The 25,483-nt window shown below is 43.3% G+C and overlaps 1 protein-coding gene across 1 annotated transcript in view; it reads left to right on the top strand.

The window, feature by feature from the left end:
• LOC133389163 (inactive heparanase-2-like) overlaps nucleotides 1-25,483 on the top strand; it is a 164,228-nt gene that overhangs the window by 111,727 nt on the left and 27,018 nt on the right. The window contains exon 4 of the mRNA XM_061636317.1: nucleotides 17,589-17,636. Coding sequence (XP_061492301.1) covers nucleotides 17,589-17,636 — 48 coding nt within the window. The remainder of the gene's footprint in view (nucleotides 1-17,588; nucleotides 17,637-25,483) is intronic.

Below are 25,483 nucleotides of genomic sequence, written 5' to 3'. Positions count from 1 at the left end.
GAAACTTGTGGCCCTCCACATCATGTTGCACTCCAGCTGTCATCAGCCCCATCCAGCATGGATCATGGATGATTGGAGCTGTGGCCAACAACATCTGGGAGGGGCACAGATTCCTTGTCCCTGCTTGAGGTGCGATGGAGAGCAGGACAGTAGTGAAGTGGCAGATTCAGAAGTGCAGGGTCCCTTTATGATAGTCATGCCATGCCCCCTCACAGCCATGCATAAGATTATACAACTTTCTAAGATTATAGAATAATGTGGCCAGGCTTGAATACTGATTCCTGCTTCTCTATCACTGTCACCATTTGACTATCCTCTCTCACTGTCAGATATGGCTTGAAGTACTGAACTCAATGTCTACGTGTTTATTTTCTGCTACTATCAAACTGCTTGATTATGTAGATGGGATGTTATCATCAGGATTCACTGTGCCTTCTTCTGCAGTTACAGAATTCTCACTCTCCACAACTTGTCTTGCCTTTATGAAGTAGGAACCTATAATGGCTTGCTTGTAATTGACACTCATTGGAACTCTTCTCAGTGGCTAACCCGCTTCCCTTTCATGACAGTTGGCTCATAGAACACTGGGACCCTGCTAGGATCTGGCTTCCCCAAAAGTAAGGTGTCTATAACCCTCTGGGACCCAGGACAATTACACCCCTGGAGCAGGGACATGGCCATGTGGCTCTGATCTGCAGACATCTTGGTGGCTTGTAAGGCTCTCCAAGGCTCATAACAAGGGAGGGTGACTGCCTTGCTCTTTTCCTAAGCCAGGAGAAGGGTGGGAAAATTCCACTGAGACACTGAGTGGCTTGGAGACACCTTGCTGCTCAGTGAGGTTCAGTGAGAGAGGTTACCCTTTGTCCTTCTTCAGGCTCTTTTCTCAGATTAATTGTTGCAATAAACAAACAAACAAACAAACAAATGATTTATTCATTCCATTGCTGTGCTAGACTGGAAGTGCTTTCATTAAAAAGTAAAAAAAACCACAAAAATTAACTGGCAAGATTGCTTTTCCATTTCTACATTCCAACAGCCAGTGGATGGATTTATTTATTTATTTATTTTGCTCTCACTATGAGAACCGGCATTGCAGAACTTTAAGAAAGTGTTCCATGCTGCTGCACTACCACAGAGGTACAGTTTCAATTCTACTTCCAGCTGGCTATAGAACAGCAATTCCTAATCGGTGCTAAAGTGTAAAAACTACCAAGATTTTGTTCACCAATTTCTCTGTCATGTCATGCTATCAGGCATTGCCCACAACCTTTCAAGCATATTTTCACAACAAGCAGGATTAGAACAGTTCCTTCCTTTAAAAAATGAAAATGGAGACCTTAAAAATTCTAAGGTCTTCTGCAGTTCCCCAGAATCATGACATGTATACAGCCCTGACAAGCTAGGATGTTGGTTGGCCCTCATCCAGCCCACCACCAAGTCCAGGCAGTGGTCCAGGGCTTGCACAGCTTCTCCCGATTCAGATGTTACAGAGAAATAGAGCTGGGTATCATCAGCGTGAGAGCCAGTGTGGTGTGGTGGTTAAGGTGTTGGACTATGACCTGGGAGACCAGGGTTCAAATCCCCACATAGCCATGAAGCTCACTGGGTGACCTTGAACCAGTCACTGCCTCTCAGCCTCAGAGGAAGGTAAACCCCCTCTGAATACCACTTACCATGAAAACCCTATTCATAGGGTTGTCATAAGTCGGAATCGACTTGAAGGCAGTCCATTTCCATTTCCATCATCAGCATACTACTGGCACCTTGCCCCAAATCTCCTGATGACCTCTCCCAAGGGTTAAATAGATGTTAAACAGCATGGGACACAAGATGGTACCCTGCGGCACCCCACAGCACAACTGCCAATGCTATTCTCTGAAAACGACCCTGGAGATAGGATCGGAACCACTGTAAAACAGTACCTCCAATACCCATCTCACCTAGTCAGCCCAGAAGGATGCCATGGTCAATGGTATCAAAAGCTGCTGAGATATCAAGTAAGAGTAACAGGGTTGCACCCCCCTGTCCTTCTCCCAATAAAGGCCATCCATCAGGGTGACCAAGGCCGATTCAGTCCCAACGAGGCCTGAACCAAGACTGGAACTGGTCATCCAAGGGTACTTGCAATTGCTGCGCCACAACCCTCTCAATCACCTTCTCTAAAAAGGGGGTATTTGCGACCAATAGGTCCAGGGTGGGCTTTTGCAGGAGCGGTTGAATCACCACCTCTTTCAGGTGGCTGGAACCACTCCCTCCTGCAATGATGCATTGACCACACCCTGGAACCACTTGGTCGAACCCCCTCAGCAAGCTTTAATAATCCAAGAAGGGCAAGGGTCAAGAGGACACTTTGCTGGCCGCATCATCGCAAGCATCTTGTCTACATTATCGGGCCACATCAACCGAAACCGTTCCCAAGAAGTTGCAGCAGACGTTGTACTGGAAACCTCATTGGGGACAACAGTAGATGTGGACGGGGCATCAAGACTGGTACAGAGGCAAGCAACTTTACCCACAAAGTGCCTTGCAAACAATTCACAGTGGGCCTCCGAAGAGTCTGAGACTCCATTTCCTGGAGTTGATGTCAACGGACCCCTGACAATATGGAAAAGCTCCACTGGATGGTTTCTTGAGGATGCAATGGAGGCAGAGAAGTGGGCCTTCTTTGCTGCCCTCACTGCCACACAGTGGGCACGGTTATGATGTTTTACTCATGCCCGATCAGCCTCACAGCATGTCTTTTGCTCTAGCCATCATCCAGCCTGTTTCATTGCCCTTAACTCACTGGTGTACCAAGGTGGAAACTGGCCTCCACAATGCTGGAGAGGGTGCTCAGGGGCAACTGTGTCAAGAGCCCGATGTGCCTCACTGTCCCACAGCATGACAACGGCTTCAACAGTCACCTGCTCTATCTACTGGGAACTCCCCCAGGGCATTCAGGAATCCAGTGGATTCCATTAGTCTCCGGGGTTGGACCATCTGATTTTGAGCCATCCAAGACACTTTCACATAACTTAGTGCTTTGAGAGTATGGAGGGAAGCACCTGAAGGTTCAATGGCCCTGACAGTTGCTCACTGGACATTAGATGTTGACACCCAGAGATATAAGTGGGACTATTAACAGAATGTGTAAATTCAGCAGCAATAATCTCCATAGTACCAGCTTGGCGTTCTTGCTGCTCTAGAAGTCATGCCAACTCTTCCCATCCATTGCTAGGTAGGATGACCAGAAGGACGCAAAGAGGACAGAGCTCCTGCATCTTCAATACTTGTATAGAAAAAAGAATTTCAGGAGATGCTGCTTATTTCCTCTCTGCATGACAGTCTGCACCTGCCAAAATTTTCTCCTCAACCATTAAGTGTTTAAAAGTATTGTCTTCTTTTGCATTTTGCTACTTGATCCGTAGCCCATTGGCAAACTCTTCTCTGCTGCAGCCAAGTGAAGCATGAAGGAACTGCAATTTCCTTTCCCTGCATTGCATTCCTACACAATAAATGATGCTTGGTGGACAGAATGTGGATGTTGCCTTTTCCCCTCCAGAAATATCAGATATAGATTTCCATTGTTAGTACCCTTGTGGGGAGAATCCCCTGCATCCAGTACATTAAAATGAAGAAATTTAGGTATTGGGATTAGGTGAGGATGGATGCCAAACTATTGCTTACTAGAAAGGACTTGTTCAAAGCACCAATAGAAATCCAACTGATCTTCTGATTCCTTGGTTGCTTTTCCTTTTAAAGTGGGAGTGTCCAGTGTAATCAGCTATCTTGTCCATGAATAATCATATGGTTTAATAGAACCAATATGTTTTTAATTCACATTCAGATCAAATCAAGGGATGCTTTGGAAGACATTCATTTGTATCAGCTTCTCCCACCCCAAAGTTTGTGAAGGATAAGAGAAGAAAGACTATGTGCTGTGAGTGAAGAAATATTGTAGGCCAGATCATTAAACTTATCAGCATGTGATATATAAGCCTGGGCAAGCAGATCTATGATGTGGTGAAAGGAAAATATGAAATAATAAATGTCTTCTCCCTCCCCCCTTTTCCCCAGAAAACCTGCAAAAATGGTCCAAGGAGGGAGGGAGGAGTTTGTGATATCAGAGGGTAGCAGCCAATCAGTGCTGTGAACAGCTGGCACTTGCTTCAAACTAGCAGAACTGGTTTTCCTGGACCATAGCCCTAGAGAGAGTTAGGTACATGTGACGAGACTGCAATGAGTGTGGTTCCAGAGTGCAGCAGTTCCTCTTTCTGTGTACATCTGAACACACCCTTAAATAGTATTTTTTTAAAATGGGAAGTTGCACTTCGGTTTTCTCATTGAGGTCAAATTTTTATTTTATTTGTATTTGGCATTTCTATATTCTTTATTATAGTAGTCTCCAGTTTGATTGGAATACTTAGCACCTGAATAAAAAATTAAACCAGGTTTGTGGCTGAGATACTTTAAACATGCACAGGCCCCATATCTTAGAGGAGGAGGCATAGGAAGACATTACCACATAACCCCCACTCTATTGAAATAAGATGTGTTCCAGATTTTTCTGCTTTCTTTGTGGGATAGGATATTTTTTGTAAGACCAAGACAAAATTTATTTTTCTTTAATTGTTAAAAATTACATGGAACAATCATGTAAATGATTATTTTGTTGAGAAAATGTCTTCAATAATGCCTCTGGTTCAAGGTGTACTTTTAGCAAAAGTATATAAAATTCTGAGACATTCAGTTTGTTGTTGCATAGTGTGCTGATGTCCTAACTATGAGCCTGAATATATGATCACAAAAATCCTTTGAAGTACCTGCACCAAACACTGGGCCTCCCCAGCAGCGGAAACCAGAGCAATAAAAGCACTTTCAAAGTGTGAAACGGGATGAAATATATTGCTAGGCTGTTTTATGCAGTAGACGTTTGGTCATGTTGTACAGATGAATATGTAGAAAAATTGGATTTCATATGGGGGAAAACATTATGCAGCCCTGAAATAAATGAGTCATCTTTGTAGCCAGTGCCATATGACAGAGTTATCCTCCCACCCTCCTCCAGGCGTGGTTTATTTGATTTAAGCCTTCACTTTTGGGAGCACTTAAAATTTTAGGTACATTTCAATTTTATGTATTTATTACATTTTCTTCACAGTTTAAATTTTAGATTTATAGGTCTTTCAAAATCTAATGGTGAGAATATGCATCACTGAGGTATCAGGCCACTGTTGTTTATGATAATCATGTGACAGATCATATAGGACATCTCATATCCTGATGGATTTTGTCTGTACCATTAACTACATCTGCAATCTTGGTCATGTTTGTTGCAAGGGGAAAGTGGTATTTCAGGTTTCCTCCTACAACTAGATATGGACTTTGAGAATTAAGACACTCAGAAGTGTTGCTATTCTAAGACCCTAGCTTAAACTGGATTCACAGGAACTCCTCTCCACCAAAAGCAAGCACATAAACCTCCAGAGGATATTCTGCACTTTCTTGGTTACCATTGCTCAGTCGCTGTCCTCCATTGTAATGTAAACCTAAACCTCCCTTCCTGCAAAAGAAACCATTTGCCTCTTGCCTCATAACCATGCCAACAATCTTTAAACATATAAAGATTGTTTTCAAGTCCCATTTGCCCTTAATCTTCACTGATGCTGAGAAATTGGACTTCCATGGAGACTACTTTCTTGGCTATACATGGTCCAGTTTGGACATAATGCTAAACCAAAGTGCACAGGTGGATAATCTGTGGCCTACATGCAGCCTAGGCATGTCTCTCCAGTAGGCCACTATCACTATGCACTTGTCAGCCCACCAAACCTGCTTGCCTATATAAGTGTGTATGTATCTAGTTGACTGGCTCTGTGTATGTACACATCTGTCTTTCTGTCTGTCTGTCTGCCTGTGTCTGTGTCCACCTCAAACTCTGGAGAAATCTTTCTTCTGGTTGCATGGGAGATGGGAACATGTGATCACAGAATCATAGAATATTAGGGCTGAAAGGGGCCTATAAGGCCATTGAATCCAACCTATTCAATGCAGGAATCCTAACTAAAGCATACCAGGCAGGTGGCTGTCCAGCTGCCTCTTGAAGCTTTGTTGGACTCCTTCCTCCTCTTGCATGTTGCGTTAAACTATGTTTTTGCATGACATGTAAACACAGTGATGCTTATTTTTCTTGCATAGGTACCAGGCTGTTTTATCAGAGTAATGGAGAAATTATTTACTAAACCAATGTTATGTGCGGTACACATTGAGTTAGACAGTCTGAAAATGAAATGATTGGTATAAAAGCATGAAAACTTTTCTCTAGGAAATTGCTATTTAGGGCCTATTTAAAATGTTATGAAAATACCAGGTTCTCATCTTCATATTGTTTGCACTTGTGTTGTCTCTAATATGTGAGAATCATACTTGGGTTTTTTTTGTCCATGTATACATGCTGCAGGGCATTGTGATTGGTTCTGTCTCCCAAGGGCATGAACATACAGGGCTCACCTACATGGAAGCATTTCTTCATGGGAAATACACTTCTTTTACTTTTGCTTTTCATTTGAATCATCCACAGTTCTTGCTCAATGTTAGCTGCCAATCGCTTTTCCCCATTCACACAATTCGGCATTCTTCTGGGGAAGATTAATCTCACTTTTTCCTTGTGGCCCCACCCTCTAATTATACATTCCCACTCCCTCTGGTTGCTAAGGTAACTGAGCATGCTCAGTCTGTTCTACCAGTTGCAGTAGGTTCCTTTTAAAAAAACCTGGAAGTGAGAATATCTGTGTTTTTCCTGGTAGGATACAGCTGAAATAGAAATCTTGTTTGACCAGTGTTATACTTTTGCACGCAAGTTAGGGGGAAAAGAAAGGCACTGTTTGCAGCAACATAAAAAGGCTAGCAGAATGGAGGAGAGCAACCACAAGTTGCTTGTCAGCCTACAGGAAATAAAATGAACGAAGGGAGGAGGAGTGAATGGGCATGGAGAGGGAAACGATTGACACACCTGCCTAAAAGCATCAGAGCAAAGAGCCTGCAGGCACTAGAGAAAGGGAGTGAAGACTTTTTTTCTTCCCTTTTTGTATTATCAGTGGATTGGGTTAGTACAGATTTACAGGGAGAAAATGGCATGATAGTTTCTGTTTGCTGGTAACATCATGTGAACCATGCAAATTTAACGGAGATGTGAGTAGCACCAAAAACACAGTAAACCACATGTAGATGAGTCCACAGTGTACTCATGGTCAGAAAAGTTTGGTATCATTCTCCCACATTATAGTAAATGCCACTGGTACACATGATATACAGATGGGTACCCTCCAATTCCTATAACATATGAAGTAGCACTTAGATTCCTATCTAAGGGCTGACTGTCACTGCAGAATACACAGTTAAGGAATGGTCTGGGACCATTCCTTCCCCACTTGCTGGTTCATATCTCACTTACCTGGTGCATAAGCTGTACATTCTGTAGACGGGTGTGCTCTTTATATTAGATATACGACAAACAGATGTGGGTCAGGGGAGAAAGTCACACATCAAAGAACAACCATCATGTGCTGAAGAAATCTCATGAGGACCTAGCAATTATCTCTGAGTCCTTGCTGAAGAAAGAAGTCTCAGAAGAATGAAGAAAGGCAAATGTATAATGTCTATGTTTAAGAAGCAAGAAGGAGAAATTGAGGAGTTATAGACCCATTAGTCTGACTTTTATACCCTGGAAGTTATTAGAACGGGTTATAAATCAATCTGTTTTAAGCACCTATGGGAAAACAGGGTAATTGCTAGTAGCTGGCATAGATTTATGAAGATGACAACAGGGAAAACCAACCTTGCCGACTTTTGGCGGGATCTACTCTATTAGATCAGGCTAGTATGGTAGTTACTGTATTCTAGTAAGGTTTTTGATATCATTTCACATATGCAAAATAGAAATACAAGTAGAAGGAAATATCATCAGGTGGAAAAACAAGTTGTTAAACAGTTGAACATCCAGATTATATTAATTATCTCAACCAGGGATGGGGGAGGCATTCCAAGGGAATGTGGTCTATATCTAGATATCCCATTTTTTTACAGATAATCAGAGGATTGGGTTTTATACCATTGTTGCCATATGGATGCCAAAGAGAGGGAGAGATAGAAATTGGGAAAGGTAGATACATTTCTTTTTATCAGCATATCACATCTTGCCCATGAACTTGCATTATCAAGACCTGGCTGGATGAATCAACTGGTCCAATGCTTGCCCAATTGCTTCCAGCTGAATACTTGGTATGGCACTGGCCTCACCTTCTGTACACTTTTCTGTCACTTCTGTTTTTCAAATAATCTTCTAATCTTTGTAAATGAATTATTACAAGGAGTTCCCCATGGAGTAAGAAATATCACCAGGTGGGGTAAAGATGGAGGGATGGGGGGTTGCACATAACATGATCCTGCCAACCTAGGGAAATCATAAATTAAGAAGGCGTCCTTTTCTATCTTCTTCTGCCTGATGAATTGCTCTGTATAATTCAAGAGCTTGTCTGCTGATGCTAACAAAGGTTGGCCTGCTAAAAAAATATATCACATTTCCTATTCTGTGTCACAGCTGAAGTAGTTAAGACTAAGGGTTTATTCATATTAGACTCAAATGTGGATTTGAAGCTGCTTCTCTCTCTCTCTCTCTCTCTCTCTCTCTCTCTCTGGCATCCATATGATGTCCTCCTCATCTAAGTGGCAGCTTGCACTTTCCCCATGCTAAATTCAGATTTCCCCAACCCACAGATAATCTGAAAAGGGAAGAAAATTCAGTATAAAATTGCATTTGTTATCCACCTGTGGATGCTTTTGTGTGGGCAGGCTTTTTTTACATGTGTGATGACATTTTGCTGGGTGCCATTTATTGCAACATCTACTTCCATTTTGTCTCCATCAGCCCAAAGGAAAGGATGTAGCCTGCCCTTTCCCACCCATTGTTGCTGAAAGCACATTTACAGTATTTTTATTTTTTACAAAGCTTATTCATGCAGAAGTGCTCTTGCACAAAACAGCTGTATTAAAATTTAAAAATAAGAATTGCTCTTGCAGGGGAGGAACACCAAATCCTTGCCTGGCTTGGAACAACACACATAATTTTTAATGTTTTTGGCTGCTTTTTTGTGCAAATTGGGTTTATTGGAAAACTTGTATATAAAAAAATAAAAAATAAAATAAAAAAAATGCAACAAGACAGGTGTGCATGCCCACAATGGACCTCAAGTTTCCTGACTTGGCCTGGGACGTCGGGTAGCCACACTGAGGACTATAAGAGAAGATGAAGAGTTCTTAGACAGAATGCTGGAACAACAGCAGCAAAGAGAAGTGGAGGCAGAAGAATAACAGCATGTGGTAGCAGAAGAGGAGACTGGAGAGGAACAACGAAGTAGAGGAAACTCTGCAGGAAAGGGTGACAGGAGTAAAAGAGCTAGAAGACACCCTTCACCAGTGGAACTATGGAACTGCTTTCAACCACTCGAGGATGAGACTGGAGGACAGCCTGTGGCGGAAGCATTACAGGAGACGCTGTGCAACAACGAGCAAGAGGCTGAAGCTCAAGCAAGCAAGGGCAATGAAACCACACCCCACAAGAAGAAGAGAAGAGTACTAGTAGTGGGAGACTCCCTACTGCGTGGGATCGAAACCCAAGTATGCTGAGAAGAACCGTGGACTCGCCAGGTATGCTGTCTACCAGGAGGACGGATTAGAGATGTGACAGAAGGGTTGCCATCACTCATCAAGTCCACTGACAGGTGTCCCTTTCTCCTCATCCACGTGGGAACAAATGATACTGCCAAACAGAGCTATGAAGAAATCACATCAGACTTTGAAGCTCTGGGAAGGAAACTCAAGGACTTTGGGGCCCAGATAGTTTTTTCATCCATCCTTCCAGTAGTTAGAAGAGTAGAAAGGGAAAGAAAAATACTCTGGTGAATTAATGGCTATGAAGGTGGTGCTGACGTGAGAGATTTGGATTCTGGGACCATGGGCTATGCTTTCTGGAAGATGGACTGCTGGCAAGTGATGGGTTGCATCTCAGAAGGACTGGAAATAATGTGTTTGGCCACAGCATGGACAAGTTCATCAGGAGGGCTTTAAACTGAATCCTAAGGGGGAGGAAGATGTAAACTTGGTGGTCACAACTGATGAAGGCTTGTGCACAGTAATGGGAAGAGAGAGATTGGCTCTAAAGGGCCCAGTAACAGTCCTCAGGAAAGTGTAGTAAGGAAGCCAAGCCATAAATCACATGGTCTTCTATGTTTGTATACTAATGTGCAGAGCATGGGAAACAGGACTAACTTGAACTCTTAATACAGGAGGGTAATTATGACCTGGTAGGTATAACTAAAATTGGTGGGATGACTCCCATGACTGGAATACAGCAATTGAATGATATAACGTGTTCAAAAAGAACAGAAAGAATAAAAAGGGAGGTGGAGTCACGCTATATGTTAAAAATATATATCCCTGTACAGAAATACAGGAAGATGAGCTTGGTAGCTCCACCGAGAGTATCTGGATTAAAATTAATGGCAAGTAATAAAAGGAATGTGGTGCTTGGAGTCTACTACTGACCACCCAATCAAGGAGAAGGCGAGAATGTAACTTTTGAAAAGCAAATTGCCAATGTTTCGAGGAGGCATAATGTAGTAGTAAAGGGGGATTTCAATTATCCCATATCTGTTGGGAGACAAATTCTGCCAAATGGAGGAAGCAACCAGAGGATCAGCTATCCTGGACTTGATTCTAACCAATAGAGATGATTTGGTGGATGAAGTGGCAGTTACATGAACTCTGGGGGAAAGTGACCACACCATACTTGAATTCTTGATTTTAACAGAAGCAAAAGCCGAGAGTAGCCATACGCGCATCCTGGACGTCAGGAAAGCTGATTTTAATAAACTCAGAACAATTGTAAGTAAGGTTCCTTGGCAAGCGACCCTAATGAGAAAAGGAGTCCAAGATGGGTGGGAGTTTCTAAAAAAGGAAATTCTGAAAACACAATGGCAAGCAATTCCAACAAGGAAAAAAGGGGGGAAACAGCAGAAGAAGCCAATGTGGCTTCACAAAAAGCTTAGAGATGACCTGAGAACAAAAAAGGACACATACAGGAAGTGGAAAGAAGGCCAGGCCACAAAGGAAGAGTACAAGCAGGTATCACGGAATTGCAGGGATGGCATCAGGAAGGCTAAAGCTGAGAATGAGCTGAGGCTAGCGAGGGATGCTAAAAGCAACAAAAAAAGCTTTCTTCAGGTACGTCCATAGTAAAAGACAGAGAAAAGAAATGGTGGCACAGCTACTCAATGAGGACAGCAAAATGGTAACAGATGACAAAGAAAAAGCAGAAGTGCTCAATTCCTATTTTAGCTCAGTCTTCTCTCAAAAAAGGGTCCATGACCTATGATGGGAAACATGAAGTAGAAGGAGCAGGATTGAACCTTGAGATTGATAGACAAATGATCAAGGAATACCTAATCACTTTGAATGAGTTCAAATCATCAGGGCCCAATAAACTGCATCCTAGAGTATTGAAGGAACTGACTGAAGAACTCTCAGAACCGCTGTCTATTATCTTTGTGAAATCATGGAGGACTGGTGAAGTGCCAGATGATTGGAGGAGAACTAATGACCAGTTAGCCTAACATCAATCCCTGGAAAAACTCTGGAGCAGATTATAAAGCAGTCAATCTGTAAGCACCTTGAAAACAATGCAGTGATTACTAGGAACCAACATGGATTTATGAAGTACAAATCCTGCCAAAATAATCTTATCTCGTTTTTTGATCAGGTAACCTCCCTTGTAACAACAACAATATATCTCAACTTTAGCAAAGCTTTTGACAAAGTGCCCCATGATATTCTGATTAGCAAGCTAGCTAAATGTGGGCTGGATGGAACACCTATGAGGTGGATCCACAGTTGGCTCCAGAATTGTACTCAAAGAGTGCTTATCAATGGTTCCTTCTCAAACTGGGTGGAAGTAACGAGTGGGGTACCACAGGGCTCTGTCCTGGGCCCAGTGTTCTTCAACATTTTTATTACTGACTTGGATGAGGGGGTACAGAGCATGCTTATGAAATGTGCAGATGATACAAAATTGGGGGGCACAGCTAATACCGTGGAAGACAGAAACAAAATTCAAAGGAACCTTGATAGGCTGGAGCATTGGGCTGAAAACAAAGAATGAAATTCAACAGGGATAAATGCAAAGTTCTACACTTAGGAAAAAGAAACCAAATGCACAGTTATAAGATGGAGGATACTTGGCTCAGCAATATGGCATGTGAGAAGGATCTTGATCACAAGATGAATATGAGCCAATAGTGCAATGTGGCTGCAAAAAAGGCAAATGCTATATTAGGCTGCATTAACAGAAGTATAGTTTCCAAATCGCGTGAAGTATTAGTTCCCTTTTATTCAGCACTGGTTAGGCCTCATCTTGAGTACTGCATCCAGTTCTGTTCTCACTTCAAGAAGGATGCAGACAAACTGGAACAGGTTCAGAGGAGGGCAACAAGGATTATCGGGGACTGGAAACAAAACCCTATGAGGGCATGTTTAGCCTGGAGAAGAGAAGACTGAGGGGAGATATGATAACACTCTTCAAGTACATGAAAGATTGTCACACACAGGAGGGCCGGGATCTCTTCTCGATCATCCCAGAGTACAGGACACAAAATAATGGGCTCAAGCTGCAGGAAGCCAGATTTCTACTGAACATCAAGAAAAACCTTCTAACTGTTAGAGCCATACAACATTGGAACCAATTACCTAGAGAGGTAGTGGGCTCTCCGACACTGGAGGCATTCAAGAGGCAGCTGGACAGTCATCTGTCGAGAATGCTTTGATTTGGATTCCTGCATTGAGCAGGGGGTTGGACTTGATGGCCTTATAGGCCCCTTCCAACTCTACTATTCTATGATTCTATGACTTGGAGTCTCTCTCTCTCTCTCTCTCTCACACACACACACACATAATTCATTCATTGGCAGAGCTTGGAAAAGTTACTTTTTTGAACTACAACTCCCATCAGCCCCAGCCAGCATGGTGCTGGCTGGGGCTGATGGGAGTTGTAGTTCAAAAAAGTAACTTTTCCAAGCTCTGCATTGGTGATCACTCGTGGCCGAGTAAGATTGTCTTCCAAGGTAAGGTCTTTAACAGTGGGTCCGTAAGTGACTGTGGAGGCCAATTCTGGATCCACACAGCCTCCCACAGTGAGGACATAGGTTTCCAGATGGAAGATGGTCACAATGAGGATTTGTTTGATGTGCCTTCCACTCTGCTCATTTGTCCTGTTCGCCCTGTATTTGTGCTTCTTAGAAGTCCATGGCATCTTTGATAATAGCCGACCTCCATTTGGGATGTTCACAGCCAAGACTTCCCAGTTCTCGATGTTCATGTTACATTTTTTTAGATTCGCTAAATCTTTAAGTCTCTTTTGCTGTCCAGCAATATTCTGTTTTCCATCCTTAAGTTGGGAGTAAAGTAGCTGCTTTGGAAGACGGTGGTGAGGCATTTGAACAACATGGCCGGTACAGCAAAGTTGATGTTGAAGGATCATTGTTTCAACACTGGTAGTCTTTGCTTCTTCCAAAACGCTAACATTAGTTCGTCTGTCTTCCCAAGTAATTTGCAGAATTTTCCGGAAGCAGCGTTGGTGGAATCTTTCAAGAAGTTGGGAGTGGCATTTATAAATGGTCCATGTTTCACAGGCGTACAGTAAGGTCGGTAGTACAATGGCTTTGTAAATAAGCATTTTGGTCTCCCTGCGAATATCCAGATCCTAGAACACTCCACGCTTCAGTCGGGAGAACATGGCACTCACAGAGCTCAGACGATGTTGAATTTCAGCATCAATGTCAGCTTTTACAGAGAGATGGCTACCAAAATAGGGGAAGTGATCAACATTCTCCAGTGTCACACCATTAAGCTGGATCGATGGTGCTACAGAGGGACTACTTCGCACCTGTTGATGAAGCACTTTGGTTTTTTTAATATTATGTGAGAGCCCAAGCTTATACTGCTCTTATGTGCAAATCTAGTATATCAGAAAACGTGTATTTCAAAAACATTTTTAAAAGGTGTGCAGACAACAAAACAAATGCCTGCACACATGCCCACAATGCACCTCAAGTTTCCAGAACTTATGGTGTGTGTTGGGGGGAAGTGCTAATTGAGCAGAGGGGACAACAACACACCACAAATATATCTCATCAAGCAACATCCACTAGTGTGGACAGGAAATGTCAACATAGATTTTTAGAGGCAAAATACTGAAAGTGCTCATGTTTGGACTAAGGGACACAAATGCCCACAGGGAAACAGCAACTCACATACACACGAATGCCCTAGTATGGATATACACTATGCTTACCAAATTTTAAGAGTACTCAGAACTGAGAAGAACCTCAAAAGATTTGGAGGACAGAAATAGAATTTAAAGCCATCATGAAAACTTGGACAACAGGGTTGGAAAGAAATGAAATTCCACAAAAGTACATGTAAAATATTACCTATCAGAAAAGAGGAAAGAAAGGTGTATAGGGGAAGTCACAAATGGAGCAACAGTGTGGGTCTGTTCAACCTGTTGAACTGAACAAGATTACCAGAGTGATGGTATTGCAAAATTAGAACAATGCCAGCCTTGATTTCATTAGCATAGACAACCTATCTAAAACACTGGGTAGGAGTAACAGCACCATGGCATTTGGCCTCTGCTAGAACACTATATATTGTTTGGGGCATTGTATATTCAGATGCAGAACACAATTATAAGATGATGGTTTGTATGTAAGAGATGAGGAAAGTCCAAAAACAAAACAAAACCCTGAAGCCTAAAGAAAAAGGGCATTCCTGTTGAACTACAACATTTTAATGGAAACTAATGATGTTGACCATAAGATGTGGATTATAAATACAGTAGCTGTACTTGCCAGCTTACAGATATTTTATAATATATCATGAAGAAGTTTGTAGCATATGTACACAAGGTATAGATGGAGTCCACTTTATTTAAAAATGCTACAACCTAGCAAATAAAAATAGAAAAAACATGAGCCTTCCCTGCTTTTGGAAGAAAGAGAGAAAGCAACTGGGAGGACAGGTACATATACATATTATTTTTAAATAACTTGTTGGGGCTGAAATTCTCCATGTCTTTAATTTAGAAGTAAAGGCCATTTCACAGGATTGCAAATTAACCTGTCATTCCATGCTCAGAATGTGCATGTGGAAAACAGATAATGTGCAAATCACCACTGAAACATACTGGCAACCCAGCGTGGCATGTTCATTACTCTATCCATCCTTTGTAATTTGTGTACACCACAGGGAGCTGAGAAATGCATTAGATGTGCAGGCTTTTCTAGGTAAAGTTGAGACTGCTAAAATGCATATCTGTTCTGTGTGCCTCCCTGAAGACAACGAAGGGGATGAGGCAAATATCAATGCTATAAGGCCAGTAGATGATCATGGGTAGCCAATATGGTGCCTTCCAGATGTTGTACAGCTCCCATTAACCCCAGGCAGCAAGGCCAATGGTCAGGAATGATGGGAGTTATACTCCAAAACATGGAGTGCACCATGTTCTAGAGCCCTGCTCTTGATGGGAGAATAGATGGAGAAGCCTGAACTCCATGTGTTCTATGCTAATTGAATAAAGTGATAGCATCTGAATGCTATGCTGTGAGCATCTTCCACACACCACAAACAAAAGTGGGGTTCCATAACAGGAGAGATCTGTGTCCTAACAATTTCTTTTTTAATTAAATGCACTGAGAGGGGCAGCCAATTTAATTAGAGCAATGGTGACAAGGGAATGGATATTTAACCTTTTGCCAGTGTGGTGTAATGGTTAGACTGTTAGACTAGAACTAGGGTTCAAATCCCTGCTTAGCCGTGAAGCTCACTGGGTGGCCTTGGGCCAGTCACTGTCTTCCTTATCTCACAGGGTTGTTGTGAGGATAAAATCTGGAGAGGGAGAACCATGTTTGTAAACCACCTGAGCTCCTTCGAGGAATATAAGGGATATAAATGTAAGGGAGGAATATAAATGTAATAATAACAAAATATTCCAATCAAAATGCCCCACCTCACACCTCTAAACTAATTTTTGTGAAGATGATTTGAGAATGTGCAAGCTATTTCCTTCAGATTAAAAACGCAAAGGATTTCTTTGGGAAGGGAACTTCCTGCTGTCTTTGTCCCTGCTCCAAACAAGGCCTCTCCTTGTTTTTTGGCTTCCGTTGCCCCAGTCTTTTCTAAATCAAAATATTGCAGTGAAAATAAATTGTGCAAATTTGAATGATTTATTCAGTCTCAGGAAAGAATGGTGGTTTCTGCCATGCAAAACTTGGAGCTGGCAAAGTTGCAGGAAGCTTGCCAAACTCTGACTGTCCTTACTGTCATGTAAGGATCCTTGATGTGTTCTTGGCTGCAAACCATGCAGTATGCATCATAAAGCCTTGGAAATGTTCTGTCCAAGATAATGTTGTATGGTGTTTGATATGTATGCTTTGTGCACCATCACCAAGCAACAAGAAAAGAAATGTGTATTGGTGCTGAGAGATCAAGGCTATTCTGGATGCACACTTTAACCTTCCTTGCCTTTCAGAGTTTTGGGGGCATGGGCACTCTAGGAAAGTATCATTCTTGGACCCTTCAGATTCAGGATTCCCTAGGGAGTCAGTTTTTGGAATAATTGTGCCACTAAAGGACTAGGATGAAAACACAGACCTATCGCAGTGGTACCATAGCACCCTGAGGACCTTCACCAACCCATTCAGAGAGCTTCAATAATGTGCCAAGGTTAGCTTAGATTCTCCTTTCTCCAAAGAACTGGAGTAAATAAGGGTATGGTCTGTGCTGGATTCAACTCTTTCTTTAAAATGAGCTCTGACAAAAGCACAGTGACTCACTGCTGATGTGATATTGGATAGAAGTGTCATACTTGGACTTATTGTGTGCATGTGTGGTATGTACATATGTGGGATGTGTGTATGCACATGCATGTATATATTGTTGTGTGCCACCCCAATCTCTGAGCGGTGAGAGATCTCCAGGGGCCTCTGCACTTGCCCAGAGTTTGGCTTCCTTGGAAAAAAGGTCAGCAGAGACTATGGTGTCTTTATGATATGTGGTTTATTTACAGACATTCACAGCCTGAGCATAAGATGGAGAGGTTCAAAGATTAGCAGTCCAATAGATCTTGCTTTTCCATTAGGCTTATAGGAGGCATCCTGAAGCCATTGTGCAGGGAGCAGGCCTCCCTGCATTTCTCCAGTTCCCAGCCTTTCCTCCAACTCAACTAAAAACACAAAAGAGTTTCAATAACAATAGGATCTCCCTGGCCCATTTGCCAGTTAATGGGCACTTGACAGACCCATTAGTCCACCTGGCCACTATTACATTAATAAAGGAGACTCATCTGACCAGTGGATGCAGAGCCTACCTCCAGGTGCAGGGTTCCAAATCAGGGGCTGAAAGGGGACTCACAGAAATCATCTATCTCAACCCCAAACCCATAACGCTATGTATGGACCCCTCTCATTCCCAGAGGCTCACATATTTTTTGTATCTCACAGGTTCATGAAAATGGCAGGGAACACAGTGGATGCCGTTACCTGGCAACAGTAGGTATTTCCCCTTTTCCTGTTCAGTATTATTAACCATGTGACAATGAGGAGCAATTTGGGCAGAAGTCAAAGACAGAGCCAGACACAGACAAGATGTGGTCTTCAGTCAGAGAGACAGACTTCTAGAGACTGCCCTCCCCATTTTGTTCTTCTGATTTTACTCTGCTGACTAAGGAGGAGCTCTTCTAGTTATAAGGACAGGATAAACTCTTGGCAGACAGCAGAACGTATGCTGCTGGAAGAATACCAGATACGCAGCAAGGAGTTCTATTGGTCATCCTGGTTTTGGTGTCAGAGGCTTCCCTAGTCAGAGGCTCAGGATAGGCTAAGAATAAGTCCAAACAAAAAGCCTTGCATGCTTCAGTATCAACTCAAGGAGATATTCAGAGAAAAGAATGCAGACCCCCCAGTGTCACTGCAGAGGGAGGATATACTCACATAGATCAATCATGTGGTGGATGTTTCAAAGGGCAGCCCACACATGGACTAGAATTGCCTGGTAGCGCTGTCCTCTGCTCACTACTGTGAGGAACCAGAGCTCATGAGACAAGCTGAATGAGTTGTGAATATACAGAGTGATATACTAGTGAATATACTAAGTCAGAGCGAGGTCCTTTTATTGAACTCAAAAGAAATGTGATGGAAAGGGGGGAACTGAATAGGAACAGCCCTAGAGCAGTTTCTGCCCCTTGTACCATTTGCCTTAGCAACCAGCTCACCCTACTCTTTGATATCTTGTGATATCTCTGAAAAGGCATGTCCGCAACATTTACTTGGCCTGGGTGGGGTACTGTTGTCCTAGTTTGAGCATGTAGCTGAAAGTAGCCTGATCAGGATCCGTGGGTTTCACTCTTAGAAGTGCTGGACATCTTTTGTTTTGCTGTGGCAGTCCCAGAAGTTGGGGTGAGATTTATAAACTCACCCTTAATGTTTGCTTAATGAAGAGTTTGCCCAGGTTTGTATGACTGGTGTTCCTGCTGCCTGACAAAATGCCCTTGGAGCAAGTATGGACTGAGTACCAAGCAGTGACAGTCCCTTATCCTTGGGAAGTCATTGATGTTCTGTTGTTATTTGTTGGTGTCTTCAGAATGATGCTGTGCCACAATGGCTTGGCTTATACAGACATTTCTGCCACAAAAATCCTGGCTTTCCAGGAGTCCATGCAGATGATCCACTGGTGGTGCTGAAACTATGCCTTGTTCCAGAGAATGACTGGTAGTATTCTTTAGGCTAGGGGTGACTAACCTGTGGCCCTCCAGACATGTTGCTGGACTCCCAACTCCCATCAATCCCAGCTAGCATAGCCAATAGGCCCTGTGTGAGAAAGAAAGACTCAAATGTCATGATTTTGACTGAACAAAGGCAGGGAGTGTGCTGGCCATTCCCTGCCAATTGACAGGAAGTGAAGCATTATAGGGTTAGACTGATGGAAGGGATGTCAAAGCTCATACAGATTTATACTTAGGCACGATATTATATACTGCAGCATACCTGCCTTGTTGCTTTAATGCCTTGAGCTACATGGAAGCACCATTTGTTTTGCATTCTGAAAAGAGTGCTATATGGTATGCACAATTGTTTCCCACATGATACTGTGGAGTGGCACTCACAGTGAACTAGGGGTAGTTTGGAAAAACATGGGTTCATGATTCCAAACCATACTGAGTTCACTCTGTGTGCCGCTCCACAATATCATGTGGGAAACAATTGTGCATACCATATAGCACTCCCTTTATTCTTGGACTCCAGGGAGGCTTCCCTTTCCGATTTACAGAGATTAGGGAGCACTGATCACTCTCCCAGATACTCAGTGACACTAAGGACTCATCCAAACGGAGCGGGATAATCCACGTTTTCCATATCCGGTTTGTCATCTGACAGTCCTCACTTTGGCGGTTTGTTCGCTCTTTCCCAATTAAAAAAAAACGCTTCTTTTGCGCCCGCACATGCAGCGGGAGGACCCATACTTCTCGCTTTTCCCCAACTCCGCCTATAACACTCCCCCCTATCAGCCAATCGGTCTGCAAAAATATGACGTATGCTTCTCTCCCCCTTTGCAATGAAGCACAACAAGGCGCATGCGCTTGAACATACGAGCGTGAAAGTTTGAATTTCCTGTGGCTGTAATGGAGTTCCTTGCCACTCACCACTCTGGAGCAGCGCTGGCGGGGTGTGTGTGTCTCCAGGTGCCTATATGCCAATAATTCCTGCATTTTGGTTGGCTTGTTTTGCGATATTTCACAAAACCAACTGTATGCTTTTCTACCTTTATGCATATTAACGTATGTAAATGCTGATCTTTTCTAGAGCTAGAGGAGAGGGTGGGAGGAGGAGGAGGAAGGTAATAAGGCAGAGTTGTTGGATGGGTGAAGAATTAAGCCTGGGAAAGAGGAGCGAGCCGTTCTGAAGGTTTTCAGATCAGGATCTCAAGGACAACTTGTGGCTAGGGTGCAAGTTTAGACCGGATCAAATCTACATTTTCTTTCTCCCGGCTTTAAAAAAGAGAGGAAAAAACGGGCATTGTGTGTGGGGATGAGGGGGGAAGGAAAGGCGAGAGGCTCTCCCTATGAGAAACCCTTCGCCCTCGCGGTGTTCTCATGTCACGAGCGCTGTCCCCAAACTTTTGGGACTCGACTCTTGTGTTCCCCCCCCCTCCGCCCTCTCTTCATCTTCTTCTAGGCGCGATCCAGAGTCACAAAAGCGACCTCTCCCTTTTCCTGAAACACAAGCCGGAGTTTATTGTTTTTAAACACACACACACACAGAGCAAGCAGGTCTGCAGGAGTGGCAGGGCGGGGGGGCGGGAGGGCAAAGATAATGGGAGGAGATAAGCAGCGCATGGTGTGCTCGTGGGGGAAATCTCCTCTCCGCCCGGGTATATATCCAGTACTATATAGGTAGATGGAAAGGAAAACGGAAAATGAATGAGGAAGAGAAAAAGTTAGTTAATGTGAAAGAAAGACAAAAGGAACATGGCCTGCATGCCTACTCAGAAGTAAGGTCTGTTGGGTGTTATGTGTCTGGGACTGCAGCCTTACATGGGAGTAAATTCCACTGAACCCAACAGAGCTTACTTCTGAGTAGGCATGCCTTGGATTGCAGCCTTAGTCAAGGGAAATGAAAGAGGGAAAGTGATCAAAACAAACACAGACGAAAAACAAGGAAACCTCATTTAAAGCGCAATCCACTACATGTCTACTCAGAAGTAAGTCCCACTGTGTTCAGTAGGGCTTACACCCAGGTAAGTGAGTTTAGGACTCTTCCCTGATGCCGCCAAGGCCGCCTAAGTGGAGAGAGAGAGAGAGGCAGGCAGAGAGAGAGAGAGAGAGAGAATGTGGAGGAGCTGGGAGCCGCCACCAAGCGCGGCAACCCAGTTCGCAGGCTGGCTAAAAATATACTGCTCTTGCTGCTTCTGCGCAAATGCAGATTTTCGCATCTGCACAGCAGAAGTTGCAGAGCCCCCCCCCCCAACACCACACCATTGCTCTGATTGGTTCCATTTTCCTGGGCCTTCTCCGGACATTAGCGCACATGCGCAAAAGTGGAAATACATGATTGGCTGGGAGTGAGGGAAGGGGTATGAGGAAATGCCCAAGAACCGCCCATCACACGCCCACAGCTGTAAAGTTCCATCCGAGCACCTGAAGGCACAGCGGATGATTCCTGATTTAAAAAAGCAAATCACATTTTTGCGGTAATGCAACAGCGGATTTAACCGTGCAAAAATGCGCAAAATCGCGCAACGTCATATGGATGACCAAAAAATAATGAATACACAATGTCACACATTATACGGTCGTCTGGATGAGCCCTAAGTCTGGTTATAAGGCCAGAAGTTTTGTTTTGCTACCTGTGCAGAAGATCTGTTGCTATCACATATTGGATGGCTTTTGATTGACAGCAGAACTTTTAAAATGTATTTGATCATGAAGTACACACACATACATGCCACCTTGGTTTGTATACATTAGTAAGTACGCAGGGTATTGTAGTGTACCAGTGGAGCAAACAAAACATTTGTTGGAAGAATGCATTGAGTATTCTGTTGCAGAAGGATTCACCCTATAGGAGAGAAAAGGTTTCATGGACTGAAATGGAGGAAAGGGATTAAAAGTGCAACATGTGTAATTTCCTGTACTGTGTGTCTATTCATCTGGATGGTTAGTACCTATCTCTCTTTCATTAAGGACAAAGCCCATCCATATGGGCCACTCAGCATTTCCCTCCAAAATCTAGGATGAATGGTTTGTGCAAGCAGATGCTTTTTAGACAGCAATGACAACATGGATTTAATTAAAATAGTGCTCTACTAATGTTGGGCCTGATTCTTTGCTACTTGTGCAATATCTAGATCCCACGAGATAGATAGCCTTTTTCAGGGGCAAGGTCTGGGGAAACCACCCATATACTCTTCTCCCATCAACTAAAGCTCTTGTTGTTGCTGGGGGAACTTCACCTGCCCAACCTTTTCCCTGGAAAGAGCTTTTGCTGCCACAAAGAGCTCTTGCTGCCACTGTCATGATCCCTGTATCCAGGAATGATTGGAGCATAGTCAAAGGCTACAGGAGCATCTGATAGGGAGCCAGGTTAGAGATCAGAGCTGACTGCTGAAGATAAGTAGATCACTGTACCTGTTGGACTACTGGGCCTGGACCCTCATGGTCACCTTCCCTTGAGCCTGAAGAGCCAGACACCTCCCATCACACATCACCAATCCTGGAGTGCACCAGAAGGGAGGCTATGAGATGCAGGAGGAGTTCCCATTTTCAGGCAAGAGGGCTGGCCCTTTAAAGCTCTGAAATTCTCTCAAGGGGGTGGAGTCTGGAGAAGGAGGTATAAAAAGCCTCCATCTGAGCCCAACCTTTGTCAACTAAGTTACTCACTTAGAGCTGTCCTTGGTCTAACAACCTTTGACCAGTCCAGCCTTGTTGCTTTCTCTGTGGGATCCAGCATCAGACCAGAACATGACAGCTGGTGGAAGGGTGGTGCAGGCAGAGCTCTGCTGCTCTCCTGGCTTCCCAATACCAATCAGTTGCTGCTGCAGACTAAGAGGAGGGGCGGGGAGTGTGGTGTGGTGTGTGGGGCGGGGAGTGTGGTGTGGTGTGTGGGGCAAGAGTGTCAGATTGGCTCCACTGCTGCATGCTACATTGCACTGAGCTTCCTGTTCCTCTCTCTCTCCCTCTCAGTCTGTGGTAGTGACCCACAGTGTTGGGAAGCTGGGAGAGCAATTCAGCCTCACCCGCACCACACCATTGGCTGCTATTGATGACAGCCATCATTGCTTGTTGCTCTGTGGAATAAAGGGTGGTTTCTTCAAAAGCAGTGTGTGTGCTTCAGTGTTGGAGCAAGGCAGCATGGGTTTTCACTGAAACTGGAAAGCACTGAAGGTGATGGATATATGCATCATCATTAGGATTAGTTGTAGCACTGATAAAAGCAAATGCATAGATGAGTAATCCACATGAGTGGGGCTACAGCCCATCACCATCCATATCACAAACCAGCCCTCCAAACCAGTTGAGGCACAGGGTGTGTCAGTTCAGACTTCAAGTCCTTCTAGTACAATTGAAATAGAAGCTCCAAAAATGGCTAAAATCCAAAAATGTAAGTGGATGACACCTGAAAATCAAAATGATTTATGAGAAACATCTTCTGGATTTTCAGGAACAAGAGGGAGCAAATTGTATCAATATCAGGAATGGAGGAAAGCTTGTGGGTAAGAAACCTGTGTCTGTGAAGACATACCCAGTGCCTCGCTCAGTAGCTGTAGTGGGAAGGTGCCAGCCTCCCCTTCTCCTGCCAATGACAAAAAACCCGGGAGGTGGGTTGGGGAGAGGAGATGGTGGGACTCTAATTCTAAGCAGACCTTCCTGGAGCAGGAATGGATTCGGAAATTCCTGAGTGTTGGGAATTGGCTTTAATGTAATTAACTGAAATAAAAGGAGGGGTCAGATAATGGGGCAAAGGTTTCTCTACAATAAAGAGGAGTAAAACGAAAACAGCTGCTCTGAAGCCGTCAAACTCTGCTCATTAAATCCCATCTGAGGCTAATGTTCTGGGCAACTAATTGTGGGTGCTGTCTTAAAAAGGTATTGAAGCCTTCAAAGTTCTGCTTAGCTCAGGAAGCAGCTGGCACCCCTAGTCTCCAGAAACAGTTTGCATTTTGTTCCTTGTATGGGCTTCTGTGCATGCAGTTAGGCAGTAAGCACAGTGGAGACAGGAATGTGGTACTGAACAGCATGCTGAGACTGGATGCAATAGGCCTTTCTTGTCCATGATGTGAAACTTGGGCTTTTGCTGCTGTGATTAACATGCTGGGGGACAAAACCCTTCCAGCCTTTTTAAAATGCCCCCACCTTGGAGAGAGCTGCCAGCGGAGCAAAGATACCATATCCTCTTTGTAGGAGGGGTCTATACTTTCTGGGAGATCTGGGGACAGGTGGGAAGCCATTCCAGCAGCAGCACAGCTACATTTCCGTATCTGTGACAAGGGCAGAAGGGCTGAATCATGGCATCAAACCATAGAGATGAAAGGACTAAAGGATATCTAGTCCAGCTTCCTGGCCAGGGTCAGAATCATCCATTGCCTAGGAACCTTCCTCCCCCATTACAGATCAGTCTGTGCAATCCAGGCAACAGCACAGAGAAGCAGGGCTTATTCTAATGCGCAGCTAGACACATTTTGTGCAGTGTCCAAAAAAGATGTGTAGTGTGAAATATGATTTGTGTAGTTGAGCATATGGGATTTAATAAGGAGCTGGGTAGTTTCTAAAAAAGAAAAAGATGAGAAAACATAAAAAGAAATACAAAATGAAGATAAATACTGATTCCTTTCAAATCTTCATAACCTTATTATACTACTAGTTAGTTCTTTTGTGATAAAAAAAAATGAGGTCCCAGTACTTATATTTTGATAAAGGTATTGCGGGTGCCAGCACAAAACGGCTGGCATGGGCAGCTAAAAAAGAGGTGCAGGTACTCTGTACTGGTGAGTACTGTCACCAGAAAGAGCTCTATTAATAGTATATTATGGAACTAATTATTTGATTAGTTTGGGAGCAGGCAGTGTGCTGGCTGCTTGCGCAGCAGGAAAAAAACTTAGAATAAACCTTGTAGAAAAGGGGAACTGGAGAAAAGGGGGTGCAAGAATAAACAGCTGCAGATGACTCAAGCAACAGAACACTGCAGGAAAGGCAATATTTTTTAGAAAAAAATAATCTGTTAGATTAAACAATTAAAAACGCTTTGATCAATTAAAGAGGCACCCTTGGTTAACCAAGCAACACTTTAAAAAAAGATAATTAATTGTGGCAAATATAAATAAAATAACTACCTGGCAATTGCCATCTTAGAAGAGGCATTAATCCTTCACTTTCATATATACTATAACATATATATGCATAATCTAAAAACAAATATAACATGTTTTTCCTTCAAAACTATTATTTTATGTATATACAAAGTTGTGCAGATTTGATTCATCAGCTGGTTAATCAATTTAAATTATTTGAAAAAAATATTTAATTGGAAAGCAGCTGTAGTTCAGAGGCAGCTTTACCCTGAGGCATCTGCCTTAGTTGGAAGATTTTGCATGCTGTTAAGAGCATCAGAGAGCCAGTGTGGCGTAGTGGTTAGAGTGTTGGACTAGGACCTGGGAGACCAGGGTTTGAATCCCCACACAGCCATGAAGCTCACTGGGTGACCGTAAAGCCTTAAAGACCTGGCTCTTTCAACAGGCCTTTGGGATCTCCGGGGAGGGTTAATTACTGTGACTGAAATGCCTCCTACCCTGTTTTAATATTGTTGCTGCTGTATTATTCTCATACTGTTTTTTATTGTATTAT

Source organism: Rhineura floridana, chromosome 7, assembly GCF_030035675.1.
Source record: "Rhineura floridana isolate rRhiFlo1 chromosome 7, rRhiFlo1.hap2, whole genome shotgun sequence".
Lineage (NCBI taxonomy): Eukaryota > Metazoa > Chordata > Lepidosauria > Squamata > Rhineuridae > Rhineura > Rhineura floridana.
The sequence above is the reverse complement of the archived record's forward strand: the minus strand, read 5'-3'. Positions and strand labels throughout refer to the sequence as shown.